Here is a 17,109-nt window from a genome sequence, read left to right as displayed (position 1 = left end):
TGTACTGCGAATGATCCAAAAAGATACAACCAAAAAGCCACATGATTCTCCATGTCCCAAAACATGTTAACGATAAATGTAGCAAATGTTTGTGAACACCATTGTGACTGTATGGAAGATACTCAGATGGCCTTCTTCAATCCAGAAATCAAAATGCAGTCAGCACATTGGAAGCATTCACTCACCTCCACCAAAAATGTTTTTGTGTGCAGGCGTGAGCTCGAAGATTATAGTGGTCACCTTTTGGGATGCTCATGGCATCAATCTCACCCATTGTTTTCCAAAAATTGACAACTGTTGCTGGTAACGGTTTCCATGAAGTGTTGGCATGGGCGTCGAGAGGAGGAGAGAGGATGGGCAGGGTAACTACACGGGCCACGGCCCTATTAGGGGCCTGTAATTATTCCTTCAATTCTTTGTTTCATATGATGTTGTTTCGTGTGCATCCTGTGGCTGCATCATTTTGTGGGACTGATGCGGTGCCCCTAATGCCAATAGTCTGGTACTCATTTTTCCGACCTCAGAAGGAAAAAAAGTCTGAGTCAACCCATTTGGAGTTATTTCAATGGTACCATAGTGACTCAAACTCAAGACCCGAAGATCTCAAGCCAACCACCTTAACTGTTAAGTCAGCACGAGTTCCTTTTTCGATATCATGATTGTTGGTGACGATAAAACACCGGAGGCAACTTTATTTTGTGTTTCCCTCCAAGCCACTCAGGGCAGTTCTTCAGCATGCCATTGTCATGGTAACGACCTCTTTGTCATGATGTAAATTAACAAAGGAGTGTTGGCCACACCCCATTTGCATGAAATGGTTTAAGAAACGAATCTGCATGTAGGAATAAGTGAATAACAGCCCAATTTCCCCTAAACACGACATGTGTTTCTGTTTCTGATGACGAAAATATTGAAGCTACGGAAGCATCCATATTCCGTATAGGTTGTTTAAAAGGGGGGAAAAATATTTTGAAGGGGACCGGATGAAGACATTTAGTATTGTTCCGGGGCCCATTCCGGCTCTCAGCGGCCCTGGCTGTTGGACAAAAAAAATTCTGACAGTATTGCAGAAGATATGCGCAGAACCAAAGAGTCTGCGTTTTGTTTCCATCAAGACACTATATCCCACCACATTGGGTTGTGAAGGTGCAATAGATCTTCCAAGAGCAGCATTTGGAATGATCCCCATATCCACAATATTCACCGGAGCTTGTGCCGGAAGTGCATTCGTTATTTTCAAATCTGAAAGATGGCTTCCATGAGGGCAAGTTCCATTCCAGACCAGGGTTTTCATCAATGATTTATCATTGGGCTTTATTATAAACATCTGCTGAGAGCTTTGATATAGCTTTCACATCATGGACGGACAGATTCCAAATGTGTTTAGCACGCCTTCTGGACTATGTTGATTTTTATTTTTATTATGATTTTTTTCCAAGTCTTACAATGCTTGTTCAAATAAATTGAGAATCTTTCATTGTTGAACGTACCTTAAACATCAGCGATTTACATATTGCTACCAAAATGTTTTACAGCGCGTAAGTTATTGTACATTTTGGCTTGTACTCCACGCCAGAAATAAAAACTTGAAAGGAAAAAATGAAAAACCAAGACGAAGAAAAATGTCCTTGAATGAATGAAAAAAATGGGGACAGTCGCCAATGTTACTCCTAAGTTTGAGACAAATGCTTTGATTTCTCGCAAAATGAGCAAAACATTGAGATATAAGGCAGAGCCAGACGGTGAAGTAGAGTTTTTCAGAAGCATTTCCATTGGCCAACCTTCACTGTAAGCCACGTCTATGTTTTGTAATTGGCTGTTGATATAAAGAACACCATTCAGGCTTGGAAGGCAGAGTCTGTCAAATAAATTTTCCATCAAAATAAACATTGTAAGTCCTGTCAAAATAAGGAAAAAAAAACGAGGCAGACTGCTGTTTTGTAAAGTGTGAGTTAGGTCTCAGGATTCCTTTGTGAAATGGGCCAATTACAAGAGACTGGCGAAACGTGCCATTGCATAAATGTGGAGGGCTCCATTGTGCGCAGCACAGATAAGGAGATGGCTTGGTCCATGAGTCCTGGTTCCTTGCTGTGGTGATCGGTGGTGGCAGCCTCTGTGCACGCAAACACACACACACACACACACATATATATATATACACACACATACACACACGCACACACACACACACACACACACACACACACACACACACACACATGCACACACACACACACACGTGTATCGTGATTTACACATACATTTTTACGGTGTAGCCCATCGGGCAGAGCCGTCTAGAACAGTGTTTGTCTGTCTGTCTGTATGTATGTATGTATGTATGTATGTATGTATGTATGTCCCCTCAAACATATACCAATCAGAGCTGAGAATCTGGTCACATGACAGGGTGATGTGATTACGTCTGATGTCATTACGGCGGTGCTGCAGCTGAATCTCCACACACCGCCATTTTGATTTATATGCCATTCATGCCGAACATATCGTCGAACCTGTCACTCTCCCTCCCACACTTCTCCCTGCTCTCAAATGTTGTGGTTGTGTGCTTCCCCTTCTCTCCCCATCTGGCCTTCCGCTCCCTCTTTTTGTATATTTTGTTTGTCTGGTTGATTTGTTTGTGAAATAAATGTTAGCTCTTTCACGAGCCTCGATTCAGTATACAAAAAAAAAATATATATATATATCCCAATCGCCATGCTCTACCTTAACGTTTTTCATTCAGTGTGAAACACAAACAAACCGAATGTTAAAATGACCATCAAATATCGAAAGCATCGGCGTTACGTCTCTTCCAACAATACGGTACGTATAGGCTTTGGGTGTTATGACTCACCGTCTGTTTCGGACAAATTAAACCCAGGTTTCTGAATACAGTGGTATCGTTTCAGTAGTATCGTTTTCGTAGTAATAATAATATTATAGGAAATATAACCATAACACTTTAATCCCAATGTCGTGAATGGAAAGTTGATGGATTGAAGCGGTGTAACTGCGGAAGTAAGGAATTCACCTCGGTTTTTAAAAAATAATATAATTTTCGTCATAATAACGTAACGTTATTATTATAGTAAATCTAATCGTAACACTAATCCCTATGTAGTGACTGCAACATTACTGGAGGTTAAATATATATCTTACACATTTTAAAGAGGCGGAAGTTTTGTGTCCGGCATCATGCTATGTCATTACGTAGGCCTATATGATGTCATTATGGCGTAAACACCCGCTCACTACGGGAGTGACAGGAAAGGTCATTCCTCTTTGGGGGTATATACTGTAGATTACAGTCGATATATGATCGGGTCTCAAGAACATTGGGTGTGTTCATTTACCAAGTTTCTTGTGGAGAGATCGCCAAGTGGTTTAAGCATTTGAGCAAGCACTCCATTCAAAACCGTTAAGGAACAGCTGGCTTGGCAAGCGCTAGCTAGCTGCTTGGTAAATTAGCACACCTCCAACCCTTGTGGGGTACATAGATTACAGTAGATCTTTGCTCAGTTCTGTAAGTAAAACGTACCTCATGGATGTCGGGATTCCTCCAAATTTCTTCATTTAATGTTATGAACAGCATTAGCGACTGTTTAAAAAGCGAATCATATGTGTTTAAAAAGCTAATCATAAAAGCTGCCTCACCCTGTGCTCAGCTTGATTCCAAATAAAGCAAGGCTTTCAAGATCATTGGAATCTCCCACGATGAAGCTGAGCATATGGGTGTATCACTTTGCCATCGATGACAGGTTGGTGGTCTTTCTGTCTTCTTCCGCCTCCTTTCTGGTCTTGCACCCTCTGCCCTCTTTGAGCTTTGTCCTCCCCACCCCCGCACCTTACACTAAGGTATCTGCAGGGTGCACGTGGTCCACCAGAAACTTCCTTATCGTGAATCTCCCAAAATCCAGAATCACTGCTCACCTCCACTCATTTGTTCCTCTTTTTACCCTCCTGTGGAACCAACTTCCAGACTCTCTTCAATTTCATTCTTCCCTCCAGGTCTTCAAGACAGCTGTTCACCATCGTCTCAGAACATCCTCCATCCAAAATCATGATCTTTTCTACACCCGTTAAACCACTCCCCACGCTCCCCATTTTGCCTCTGTATGGATCTTTCCCACCCTCTGCATTTTCCCCTACACTTCAATATTACCCGCACATCCCCTGTTGTCCATCTTCATTTATTCCCTCGGACTTCTGTTGGTTTCCCCTCTTCTCATTCTGATGTTCGTTTTGTTATGTTGCATTCTGATCTGTTCTGTTTTCCAGCTCCTCCATGAGCCATGACTGCCTACAAAAAAGCTGATAATGTTAGTGGACAATCAGTGAGGAACTTTGAAACCAAAGAGGGATGTTTGGAGATGTGCCAGATGGAGTTCGATGGAAAGGATATAAAACAAATGTCCCCAAAAACAGTGATGAAAGTCTTGTTTTCCAAAAAGCAAACACTTCATTTTCAAAAAGCACTTTCCGAGTAACTGAAGGAGAATTAAATGTCATAAGCACTATATGGTGATCAGCAAACCATGAGGGAATTTCAGTGGAAGAAATGAGATTCAGTTTCATTAAGGATATAAAAGTTATCCAACCTTGCCGATGAGAATTGACCAAAAGAAACAATTTATCACATTTATGAAAGCTCAATGGGATGCTATGATCTCCATCTATTGATAAAATCATATCTGGAGATAATTTCTCTTCAACCTAGATGTAGTCTGGGGTTTAGTAGTATTCCTCTCCATATAAGAGCCCAAAGTGCAATGAGAAACAACTCCAAACAAAAAGACTACAGTCTACAACACAAGTAATTGCCAATACAAATAATTGTTTTAGCCATATTCATCAAACGCAATGTCAGTTTGTGTGTTTGTGCAGATGTCTGTCCCCTTTCATGAGGGTGGGTTTTAAAGGCCAATCATGAAACACGAATGTGTGTTCACTAAGGTCTATTTTTGAGAATAAAACCAACTCGAAAAACATTTTACACAAAAGAGTAATTACGTCTCTTCTATTGGAATTGTAGACGGTGGATTGCAAACTGAGCCTCAAGGGCGGTGTACAGAAGCATTTTTTAAAAATAATAAATTAAAGGTGAAATTTGCTGCGCATGATGTGCAACGCATGTGGAATAACACGAGTGTTAATTTACGTCGGTAGGATGTCTAAGAAATAAAAAATATAAGCACATCTGACACAAGGTCAAGGCTTCAGACTTTGACATTCTCACGAGGCTGCACCGCTAAATAAACTGTTCCAGCCCATTATTTCTGACAGGTGTTTTACCAGTCTTATATATAAAGGTGAGTTTGTGTCTGTGGGTCATAAGAGCCATCCATTCTACAGGCCACTCTTTCCCTCCTCCCCCCCCAGCGTCACAGGCCCCGCCTTTTAGCCAAGCCACGCCCTTCTCTTCCACGACCCACAAACCTAACCGTCACTCTCCACACAAAGCTGCGCCACATTTTGGGACTTCAAACAAAGTTACTTTATGTCTGCTGGACACAGTGACGTGTCGCTTATAATGGAAAATATATATACAGGCGGAGGTGCTCCTATGGTAAAATTTTGTGTCAATCGGACCAAGGGTTGCTGAGAAAATGAATTTTTAAAATGCAGACGCGCGCGCATGCAAATACGCAACTGATCGCCTAATGCTGCTTTTCGCTTTGCGAGCGCAGGGTAATTAGTTAATGAAGTTTAATGAAGTTATCTACACGAACACTTTGTAATGTACACGTCCACTTTCGTATAGCACCTCTGAGTTTATGTATGTTTTAAAAAGTAAAAACGCGTTCAAGACTCCCCTGGTCAGGTCAGTCTTTTGGGACTGCCACTGGTAACCCAGTACTACCTGCTGTATGGTCGGGTTATCGGCAACTAAACTGACACCGTTCACTGGCTGTGCCAGTTGGGAGGATGACTGTGATACCCTGCCAGAACTAAAAACAAAACCTAGTGAAGGGTGGATGAGCTGCCATAGGGACCCATCGGCCATCCAGTAAGGAGATGGCGTCTCCTCAAAAACACCCATCGGGTTGTGACTGGTTCAAGCAATACCAAACACTTTAAAATGGTGTTTGCTGCTTCCTTGCTTGACAAACATAGAGAATGGACAAATCCCCTTCGGTTGGCATTCTTTGAGGAGGAGGAAATTCCTCTTGAGAAAATGCCCCGCTGAGTACGGTGAGAAAAGCTGCGCCATTGTTGTGACGTCACTGGTACCCAGAGTATCCCAGGAAGTGGCGGTCGTGACAGAACTTCCACCAAGCTCAGTGGCTGTGTTAAGTGTATTCCCCGTCAGTGTGTGTGTGTGTGTGTGTGTGTGTGTGTGTGTGTGTGTCAGCTCTATTACGAACCTTTCCCTTCAGCTTCAACGACACTCCCCTCATCGTCAGCATGCCACTCAGTTCCCAAAACTTCTTCCATGCACATCTCACTCTAGCAACCGTTGCAGAGTCTGATCCACCTTCTCCGTTCAGCATGTCTCTGAGGTAGCAAAATGTTTTCACACCTTCCAGCTTCACGCCGTCTCCAAGATCTAACTCAACATTTCCTCCATCTGCAGCTCCCTCTGTGCACACCTTACATTTGAATGTAGCTGCCACACTGGTTAATGACCCTCTCAAAGCACTACATTTTTGATGAACCCACTCAGCGCACATTGTACATTGAATGGAGTTCACTCCGACACCCTTCCTGCACACAGCACACGGCCACTTCCCAGTTCTTTCCACCTCACCACATGCTTTACCACTTGCCATCACCTTCGTCTTTCCGATATTCACCTTCAGACCTTTTGCTTCCATACATTCCTTCCACTTGTTCATCTTCTCCTTCAGTCCATCCATACTCTCCGCAATCAACACCAGATCATCTGCATACAACAACTCAATGGTGAATAATCACTTTGAAATTTTTAGTAGCTAGTTCCGGATCAGGATCTTCACCAAATCTAATCATTTCATCCTTGTCACCTACCCAACCTCTCCACCAAATTTCGTTTTGAGTCCGTCCACAATTTTTTGAGATATCTTGTTCACAGACAGACAAACAGGGGTGAAAATATATCCGCCATCCATCTTCGGTGGCAGAGGTAATAATCCTGATTAATATTTAGTCTTTAATTAAAAAAAAAATGTCATTTTGTCGGCGTTTTGTATGTATAGTATACTGTACACTGTCGAGATGTCCAGGGTTGCGTTCAGTTACCAAGCAGCAAGCTAGCGCCAAGCAGCTAGCTAAAAAAAAAAACTAGTGCCAAGCCGGCCGTTCCTTATCAATGGTTTCAAATGGAGTGCTTGCTTGAGTGCTAAGCCTAGAGCACTAAGCTTTGGCAAGCACTCTACAAGAAACTTGGTTACTGAACACACCCCAGAATCATGACATGGCGACAAGGACACTGATCCCAATTGTGACGTCATTTGGCCATATCGATGAATTTGTCCCTCAGGGCAAGTTGGAGGCAACATGGAATTATTTATTTTTCCTAAACGCGGTTAAAAACATCTTATTTACTGAACCAATAAACAACGTTGGAAAATAGACATCACGTTTACAACGGCTAAACGACGTCGCCCTGACGTCAACAATTCGCTTGCGAACAATCGACCAAATGCCAACGTTGGCACAACATTCTTGTGTTAGCTGGGTATGAGCAGCTCACCTTAAGGACAGTAGATGTTTTGCCTCTGGATACTGGCATCTAAGAGATAACATTGACACTTACAAAACTACTGCAACAAAAAGGAAAAATTCCTCCAAAAGTCCATCTTATTTTTTAACGAGCTACATTTGAAATTGTGACGTATGCGGAGTATCGAGTGGAGACGGCGTCATGAGATGAACACTGTTCTTCAATAAATCTATACCGACCATGCATGTACAAATCATCTTCGTCAACAAACACAGCATTTCCTTATTCCTGTGAGATGGTGCTCTCACCTCAACCATTTCATTTTTACTGCCCACATCCATAACCATACTCCTGGGAACCATAACCCTAAAAAACCCACATATGGAGATAACAACCACTGGGAACAATGTATATGTTTGCAAATCCATTTTCTAGCAAACCAAAAGAGGTGTCACACAGATGGCGACTTACTGTGCCATTGCCTAACATTGTCAGGCATAAAATGTCCTTTGGAAAGACTTAAGTTTCCCTTCACTTTAATTCATACCTCTAGTTGGAAGGTAATGTCTCGCCATCCAATTTCCGTTGTTGCAGATGTTCATCATTCAATAGTACGAAGTAATATAATTGCAGGGTAGTTACCCACTTTGTGCTATGCGCACGGGGTGAAGATGATGCTGTGAGCTCCTTTCTGTTGTTAACTTTCTCGGTAAGATCAAACAAACTCTATGGCATGTGTGACTCGGAACCAGTGACAGCAGGCTGAATGGGAAAAATTGGTGACGAAATTTCTGCCAAAGTTGGATCACCAGTTTTTCGGGACACAAACTTGTGTCAAAAGAAGCTTATGCAGGCAACAGTTTTGTCAAGGCTCTCATCGCAGGTCGCACCTATTTAAGCATCTTGGTTTTGGGTGGTTGCATACGGAGGTTCCCTCAACCAGAAAATCTCCTGCCGTAACTCCTGCTTTGTCTCCATCATTTGGCATCTCCATCTCAGCTCAGCGCACTCCAACCAACCTCTCATGTACCTGTATGGATTTTATCCTAAAATATGCATCGTAAAATCATCTCTGTAAGTGTCAGCCAATCAAAAGTTCCAACCCAGCCACAATGGTGTAGCTTCCTTGTGCTTGATCTCCAAAACTCTCCAGGCCATCCTTGTCTTTTCCACACCACCAATATTATTTTGTATACAAAATCAAGGCTCATTGAAGAGTGAAGTGACCTATGGGAAAAAGGCAACACTCTACGAATGTGCCAGTGATAGTACAGTTGGACATGATAGGCTATGGATTGAACCAAAAAGGAAAAGAGGACAAAATGAGGAGAGGAAACATGTTGTGGCTCTGACATCATTGGAATGTCCAGAGTAGGGAATAAATGCCAGGACATCTAGTGCTAATGAGCTGTAATGAGTCTGAATTGATTTCTCTGGGAAAAAAAAGCTTACTCAGCTGGCAGGAAAACAAGGAATGGCATTTCACTCATTTGAAACCGTATTACATGCTAGTAAATGCTTGACAAGGTCCAGATGAAGGACAACACGAATTAAATAAAAGATAAATAAGATTGTCTAATGCAGGAAACACATGAAGCAGATAAATAAAATAAAATCTATATTTCTGCATTTGATGCACAAAATAACAAATCGGATCCACTCATAGTATACAGTCCCCTAGCTAATAATAGTGTTGTGAATTGTTGTGACTTTCATCATGTGATGGCTTTCTGGAAGATGTATGACTGCTAAATTCCTGGTACAGGTAAAGGTGGAATGCTGGGGTGGTTTGGCCAAATATGCCTTTCATCAACATCTGGATGCTCAAAAACAGGAACAACTTTGTGATGCTTTGTGAAGTATTGAAATATTCATGAATAATATATGTGATTCAACTGGGAATCTTTGTTTGTGTTTCAGGTGAAGGTGAGATGCTTGCACAGCAGAAAAACATGCTACTCAAGAACCTGGGCTGCTCTCAGGTGCTTCTTGCATTTGTTGCCATAGTATTGCCTTCCCTCGAGAGCCACACTATGGGCTGCCCAGCTCGCTGTGAATGCAATGCCCAGCAGCGCTCAGTGGTGTGCCACAGACGCAAGATGCAGAATGTGCCAGAAGGAATTCCAACAGAGACCAAGATCCTTGACTTAAGCAAGAACCTATTGGGCTCCATTAGACAAGCAAGGTTTGCTTCGTTTTCAGAGCTGGAATTCCTCGAACTCAATGAGAATCTTATCTCCAACATTGAACCTGGAGCCTTCAGCAAGCTACCTTTCCTGCAGTCACTCAGCTTGCGCAGTAACCGCCTCAAGCTCATACAATTGGGCGTCTTTAGTAGTCTCAGCAACCTCACAAGTCTAGACATCAGTGAAAATAAAATTGTTATCTTACTCGATTATATGTTTGAAGATTTGAAACGACTTGAGCGATTGGAAGTTGGGGACAATGACCTGGTATACATTTCACGCCATGCCTTTTCTGGCCTGCACAGTTTACGTGAACTCACACTTGAGCATTGCAACCTGACTGCTGTGCCCACCGAAGCTTTCCACAGCCTACATAACCTTGTCACATTACGTCTCCGGCACCTCAACATTGCCAGCGTACCACCCCTAGCTTTCCGCCACCTGCCTAAACTTCGGGAGCTTGAACTCTCTCATTGGGCATCACTTGAGAGTCTCTTACCAAGAAGCTTCCAGAGCCTGAATCTAACTTCCCTCTCTTTGACACACACAAATCTGACTGCAGTACCACATGATGCGCTTCGACCATTGATTAACCTTCGTGTACTCAACCTCTCTTCCAACCCAATTTCAATAATTGAGTCAAGGACCTTCTCTTTGCTATCTCACCTACAGGAGATCCACCTGAGTGGGGCTCTTCTGTGCAACATTGAGGCACATGCATTCCATGGCTTGAAGAAACTAAAGGTTATTAATTTTGCAAGGAACCAGCTACAGACCCTGGAGCAAAATGCATTTGAGGTGCCAGGGAGCATCCAGGTTCTCCGTCTTGATGGTAACCCATTAGCCTGTGATTGTCGCCTGCTCTGGATCTTGCAACGCCGTCAAAAGATGAGCTTTGAAGAGAAACCACCCATTTGCTCCAAACCAGCACGTGCCCGTGGAATGAGTTTCCGAGACCTCTCCGACAAATTGCTGCACAACTATTTCATATGCCAGAAACCTCACATCACTGTAAAGAAACAACGGCATCAGGTTGCCATTGAAGGGCAGTTAGTGTTTATCCAATGCCATGCTGATGGAGATCCTGCACCATCGATCTCCTGGATCTCGCCATGGAAGCAACGCATCACCTACAAATCAAGTGGACGGATGACGTTGCTACAGGATGGTACACTGCAAATACGTTACGCACAAATTGTCGACAGTGGGAGCTACGTTTGCATAGCTAGCAATGCAGGAGGAAATGACACCCATCGTAGCATCCTCACTGTTAAGCGCTTTCCATCGCAATCTCTTACCTTCAATAATGGGACTCTCATGTACATGGCAAATGACTACAATGGAACAGACCCGAAAAGTATTGATGGACTTATCAATGGTGAATATGATATCATGACTGTACTAGTGGCAATTGCCATTGGCTGCTTCACTTTCTTGGGTGTGGTTCTCGTATGTCTGCTCATCTTGTTCTTGTGGAGCAGGAGTAGTGGGAAAAAAAAACCGAACATTCATGTGGAGTTTGTACCCCAGAATTTGGAAACTACAACTACTGGGGACACGCAAAGGCCAGTTACAAGACAGATTAGCATGAGAATGGTTTAGAATATGAGACGTGACGTGAAATATGGGACTTATTTTCGGGAAGAAACATCGTTCAGGGAATGGAAAACAAAACATTTATGGAACTGGAAGAACTTTTTAAATGTCGATACAGGAACCTGTGATGTAGATACTTTTTAACAATGTCCATAAAGTGTCCATTTCAATACTTCAGGACAGAACTTTGGATACATAAATAACTGTATTAATTTTACAGAAGAACACGTGTCGAAACATCAGAAGGAAACAAGCAAAAAGAAAAAGAAAAGGTATTTTGTGTCATTATCAAAATGGTGTCAATAACATGTGCAAATAGTATATGCAATCCTCAACAATTTTAGACATTCAAAGTCCCACCCATTCCCCTCCCTTATTTCTTACCCTACTCTGGGTTATGTTTCCAAAAAAAATTACATTCGTCAAATGCCTTTGTAATCATTCCTTCAAATAAATCTTTGCAGAATTTCACTTATTAAAATCATTCAAACGTTTTTTCTGACTTTGCACCACAACTACTCAAACCAATTGTGTTAATAATAAATCTTTAAAAAAACACGATAATGAAAAAGACATTGGGATGAAACGCTATGAGTGTATCATCGTGCTGAATGAAATATCTTTCATGGCCAGCTTCATTTCATGAAACATATTATATAACATGAAACACAGATGTTGGAATGCATGAGCACCGGATCCGTCGGTCCAAGAATACGTTTAAGGATAAATAGTTATTGTTTTTGAAAGATTTTGATTTGTTGAGTAGTGTCCAAATCTTATTTACAAACAGCTTGTGATTAATCAAAAAGGTGGCACAAATTGACCAGAATATTAACTTTGGTTACCACTTGAGAAAAAAACAAGATGATCACAAATCTCATGTTGCTCAGCATCCCAAGCTACCCAGAATACAGTACAAATTAGAACGGCACGAGGTAGATCACATACCTGTGCCAGACTGAACAGTTTACATTTTGTGTCCAACTGATAGGCCAGATCTGGATCCGGACATGAACCAAAATCTAATCGGCTTGTTATTGTCACCTAACCAACTCATCCACCTAGATTTGTCATAACTCTTCCACAACTTTTTGAGATATCATGCGTTTTTCCCCACATCTCTCAATGGTGAAGAATCACTTTAAAAAATCAAAAGTTCTCATATCTGGAATTGGATTTGGATCTTCACCAACATTGAAACAATTCATCCTTGTTACACACCCAACAGGTCCACCAAGTTTCGTCCCAATCCATCCACACATTTTGAGATATCCTGCTCACAGACAGACAATCAGACAGGGTCTTGGTCTGGAAATTTAATATAAACTGGTTTGGTCCTGGAGATTTATTATAAACTGATCTGGTTCTGGAGATTTCATATAAATGGGTCTTGGTCTGGAGATTCATTATAAACTGGTTGGGTCCTGGAGATTTAATATAAACTGGTCTGGTTCTGGAGATTTAATATAAACTGGTCTGGTTCTGGAGATTTAATATAATATGGACTGGTTCTGGAGATTTAATATAAACTGGTCTGGGTCTGGCGAATTAATATAAACAGGTATTGGTCTGGAGATTTCATATTAACGGGTCTTGGTCTGGAGATTTATTATAAATGGTTGGGTCCTGGAGATTTAATATAAAGTGGTCTGGTTCTGGAGATTTAATATAAACTCGTTTGGTTCTGGAGATTTAATATAAATGGATCTTGTTCTGGAGATTTAATATAAACTGGTCTGGTTCTGGAGATTTAATATAAACTGGTCTGGTTCTGGAGATTTAATATAAACTGGTCTGGTTCTGGAGATTTAATATAATATGGACTGGTTCTGGAGATTTACATATAAACTGGTCTGGTTCTGGAGATTTAATATAAACTAGTCTGGTTCTGGAGATTTAATATAAACTGGTCTGGTTCTGGAGATTTAATATAAACTGGTCTGGGTCTGGAGATTTAATATAAACTGGTCTGGTTCTGGAGATTTAATATAAACTAGTCTGGTTCTGGAGATTTAATATAAACTGGTCTGGTTCTGGAGATTTAATATAATATGGACTGGTTCTGGAGATTTACATATAAACTGGTCTGGGTCTGGCGAATTAATATAAACAGGTATTGGTCTGGAGATTTAATATTAACGGGTCTTGGTCTGGAGATTTAATATAAACTGGTCTGGTTCTGGAGATTTAATATAAACTGGTCTGGGTCTGGCGAATTAATATAAACAGGTATTGGTCTGGAGATTTCATATTAACGGGTCTTGGTCTGGAGATTTATTATAAATGTTTGGGTCCTGGAGATTTAATATAAAGTGGTCTGGTTCTGGAGATTTAATATAAACTCGTTTGGTTCTGGAGATTTAATATAAATGGATCTTGTTCTGGAGATTTAATATAAACTGGTCTGGTTCTGGAGATTTAATATAAACTGGTCTGGTTCTGGAGATTTAATATAAACTGGTCTGGTTCTGGAGATTTAATATAATATGGACTGGTTCTGGAGATTTACATATAAACTGGTCTGGTTCTGGAGATTTAATATAAACTAGTCTGGTTCTGGAGATTTAATATAAACTGGTCTGGTTCTGGAGATTTAATATAAACTGGTCTGGTTCTGGAGATTTAATATAAACTGGTCTGGGTCTGGCGAATTAATATAAACAGGTATTGGTCTGGAGATTTCATATTAACGGGTCTTGGTCTGGAGATTTATTATAAATGTTTGGGTCCTGGAGATTTAATATAAACTGGTCTGGTTCTGGAGATTTAATATAAACTGGTCTGGTTCTGGAGATTTAATATAAACTGGTCTGGTTCTGGAGATTTAATATAAACTGGTCTGGTTCTGGAGATTTAATATAAACTGGTCTGGTTCTGGAGATTTCATATTAACGGGTCTTGGTCTGGAGATTTATTATAAATGTTTGGGTCCTGGAGATTTAATATAAAGTGGTCGGGTCCTGGAGATTTAATATAAACTCGTTTGGTTCTGGAGATTTAATATAATATGGACTGGTTCTGGAGATTTAATATAATATGGACTGGTTCTGGAGATTTAATATAAACTGGTCTGGTTCTGGAGATTTAATATAATATGGACTGGTTCTGGAGATTTAATATAAACTCGTTTGGTTCTGGAGATTTAATATAATATGGACTGGTTCTGGAGATTTAATATAATATGGACTGGTTCTGGAGATTTAATATAATATGGACTGGTTCTGGAGATTTAATATAATATGGACTGGTTCTGGAGATTTAATATAAAGTGGTCTGGTTCTGGAGATTTAATATAATATGGACTGGTTCTGGAGATTTAATATAAACTGGTCTGGTTCTGGAGATTTAATATAATATGGACTGGTTCTGGAGATTTAATATAAACTGGTCTGGTTCTGGAGATTTAATATAATATGGACTGGTTCTGGAGATTTAATATAATATGGACTGGTTCTGGAGATTTAATATAAAGTGGTCTGGTTCTGGAGATTTAATATAATATGGACTGGTTCTGGAGATTTAATATAAACTGGTCTGGTTCTGGAGATTTAATATAATATGGACTGGTTCTGGAGATTTAATATAAACTGGTCTGGTTCTGGAGATTTAATATAAACTGGTCTGGTTCTGGAGATTTAATATAATATGGACTGGTTCTGGAGATTTAATATAATATGGACTGGTTCTGGAGATTTAATATAATATGGACTGGTTCTGGAGATTTAATAAAAATGTATCTTGGTCTCGAGATTTAATATTAACTAGTCTGGTTCTGTAGATGTAATACAAACTGGTCTGGTTCTGTAGATGTAATACAAACTGGTCTGGTCCTGGAGATTTCATATAAACTGGTCTTGGTCTGGGGATTTAATATAATTTGTTCTGGTTCTGGATATTTTATATAAACAAACTGGTCCCTGTTCAGAGCGGTGGTGGTTCGTATGCAGCTTTTGGCTGTTGGTTTCATCATTTTTTGTGGGTGGCTGTGCTGTTAATCCCCCTCCCCCTCCCTCTCCCCCTCCTCCATTACCAGACAACCTGTACTCACTTTGCCGACCTCAGAAGGATCATAGGCTAAGTCAACCCACCTGGTGTTAATTCAACAGCTTGACAGGGTCTCAAACTCATGACCCTAAGATCTCAAGCCAGCAAACTCCAGCATCTGCAGATGTAATAAAAACGAGTCTGGTTCTCGAGCTTTAATATAAACCGGTCTAAGTCTGGATTTTAATATAAACTGCTCCTGATCTGGAGATTTAATATGATGGTGGGATGGTGGGAGTTTCTTCAAAATTTTAAGCCTCCTGGTCAAATCAGGAAAGGTGAAAGGATTGAAGAGTGAAAAAAAACCTGAACGTGGTGTTTAAATATAACATTATTAAACATGAACGTTTTTGCCAAAGCATTAACAGCTATGAAGAGGAATAAATGTTCCAACACGCTCTTAATAGTCCAATGCTATGTTTTAACCTCTTGAGGTGGAACATACATAATGGGCTGTAAAGTAAAAATCAATTTCAGTACACGATAATCGTATTAGAGCTGCATTCATCGTCACTACACTAAAATAATTAATGTCGAACACTAATAGCTTCACAGGTTTCCATTCCAAGATTCTGTACCATGGTAAAGCAGATTTTTTTTTTCTGAGTGCATTTTATCCCAGATGATCAAAATTCATGCATCCTCTGAAAATTGATTGTCATGTTACTTTTTTGATGGAAATTCAAATTCGCTCAGAGTTTAATAGAGATACCCTTTTTGAGGTTTTGTAATTGTCATTCACCAACCACTACACGTCCTCTTGGTCTTGACCACTTCCTCGGGAAGTTTTTCACCTATTTTTTTCGGAGGAGCTGAGATGTTGAGGTTTGACTCTTGGGCGAGTTTCCAAGACCCGCACGGAGAGCAGAGAATTTGCAAAGAAAATCCAACTTCAAGCTATTATCAGCAGGGCTTCTCAATCTCCTGCCTCAATTTAGCTCCAGAATGACACCTCTCTACTGCAGATATTTTGTTGCACAACTATTTGGAGCTCGATAAATGCATGGAAGGTTGTTTCACAAAGAAAGCCACAGCAGGCATGTTGTGCATTCACTGGAGCGCATCATTACAGTAAAGGTAATACCCTTTCATCCACACTGCAGGTGCCCTTAAAAGAGCCAGTGAAGCAAAGAAGCTGTGATAAGAACCACCTGAAAATACCTCGTACTCCAATGTTTAAGCCTGAAATCATCGCAACTTGGTCCTCAAAATGGAAGCCAAAAATATTTAAGGTGCATTCTTCGGACTCTGGAAAGGCCGAGTTGCAACTTCTGATACTCAACCAAGGACATTACAACAGGTTATCAACTTCTAATATTTGTGTTTGGTGGAGGTCAGGTTGGTGTGAAGGGTGGGTGAGGAATTTCAAGTTCTGTGCTATTTCTGCGAAGTGCCCTTAACAACCATAAACACTAATCAAAAACATGGTGATACAGTAATACAAAGCAACAATGCTTCCTTATCAGGCACAACTATTCCTATCATGATGTGGGGTTCAGCAGGTTAAGTTTTTGCCCCAGACTGTCACAAACCAGCCAGCCAGACCTGACATTCTACTGAAGGGGAACTGTAGGTTAAGGCAGGAATTAATTTATTTGTTCAGTGTACCGGTGATAACTCGACGACAATTTGTGAAAGGCAATG

At 40.8% G+C, this 17,109-nt stretch overlaps 1 protein-coding gene across 1 annotated transcript in view; it reads left to right on the top strand.

Moving 5' to 3' along the window:
* LOC137421984 (leucine-rich repeat and immunoglobulin-like domain-containing nogo receptor-interacting protein 1-B) overlaps positions 1-11,786 on the top strand; it is a 208,813-nt gene extending 197,027 nt beyond the window's left edge. The window contains exon 2 of the mRNA XM_068108627.2: positions 9,560-11,786. Within this exon, the coding sequence (XP_067964728.1) occupies positions 9,571-11,427 (1,857 nt within the window). The 5' untranslated portion in view covers positions 9,560-9,570 and the 3' untranslated portion in view covers positions 11,428-11,786. The remainder of the gene's footprint in view (positions 1-9,559) is intronic.
* Positions 11,787-17,109: the final 5,323 nt, after the last annotated feature.

The sequence above is a fragment of the Myxine glutinosa genome, chromosome 2 (genome assembly GCF_964187855.1).
Source record: "Myxine glutinosa chromosome 2, kmMyxGlut1.1, whole genome shotgun sequence".
NCBI lineage: Eukaryota > Metazoa > Chordata > Myxini > Myxiniformes > Myxinidae > Myxine > Myxine glutinosa.
This window is presented reverse-complemented; position numbering and strand designations above follow the sequence as displayed.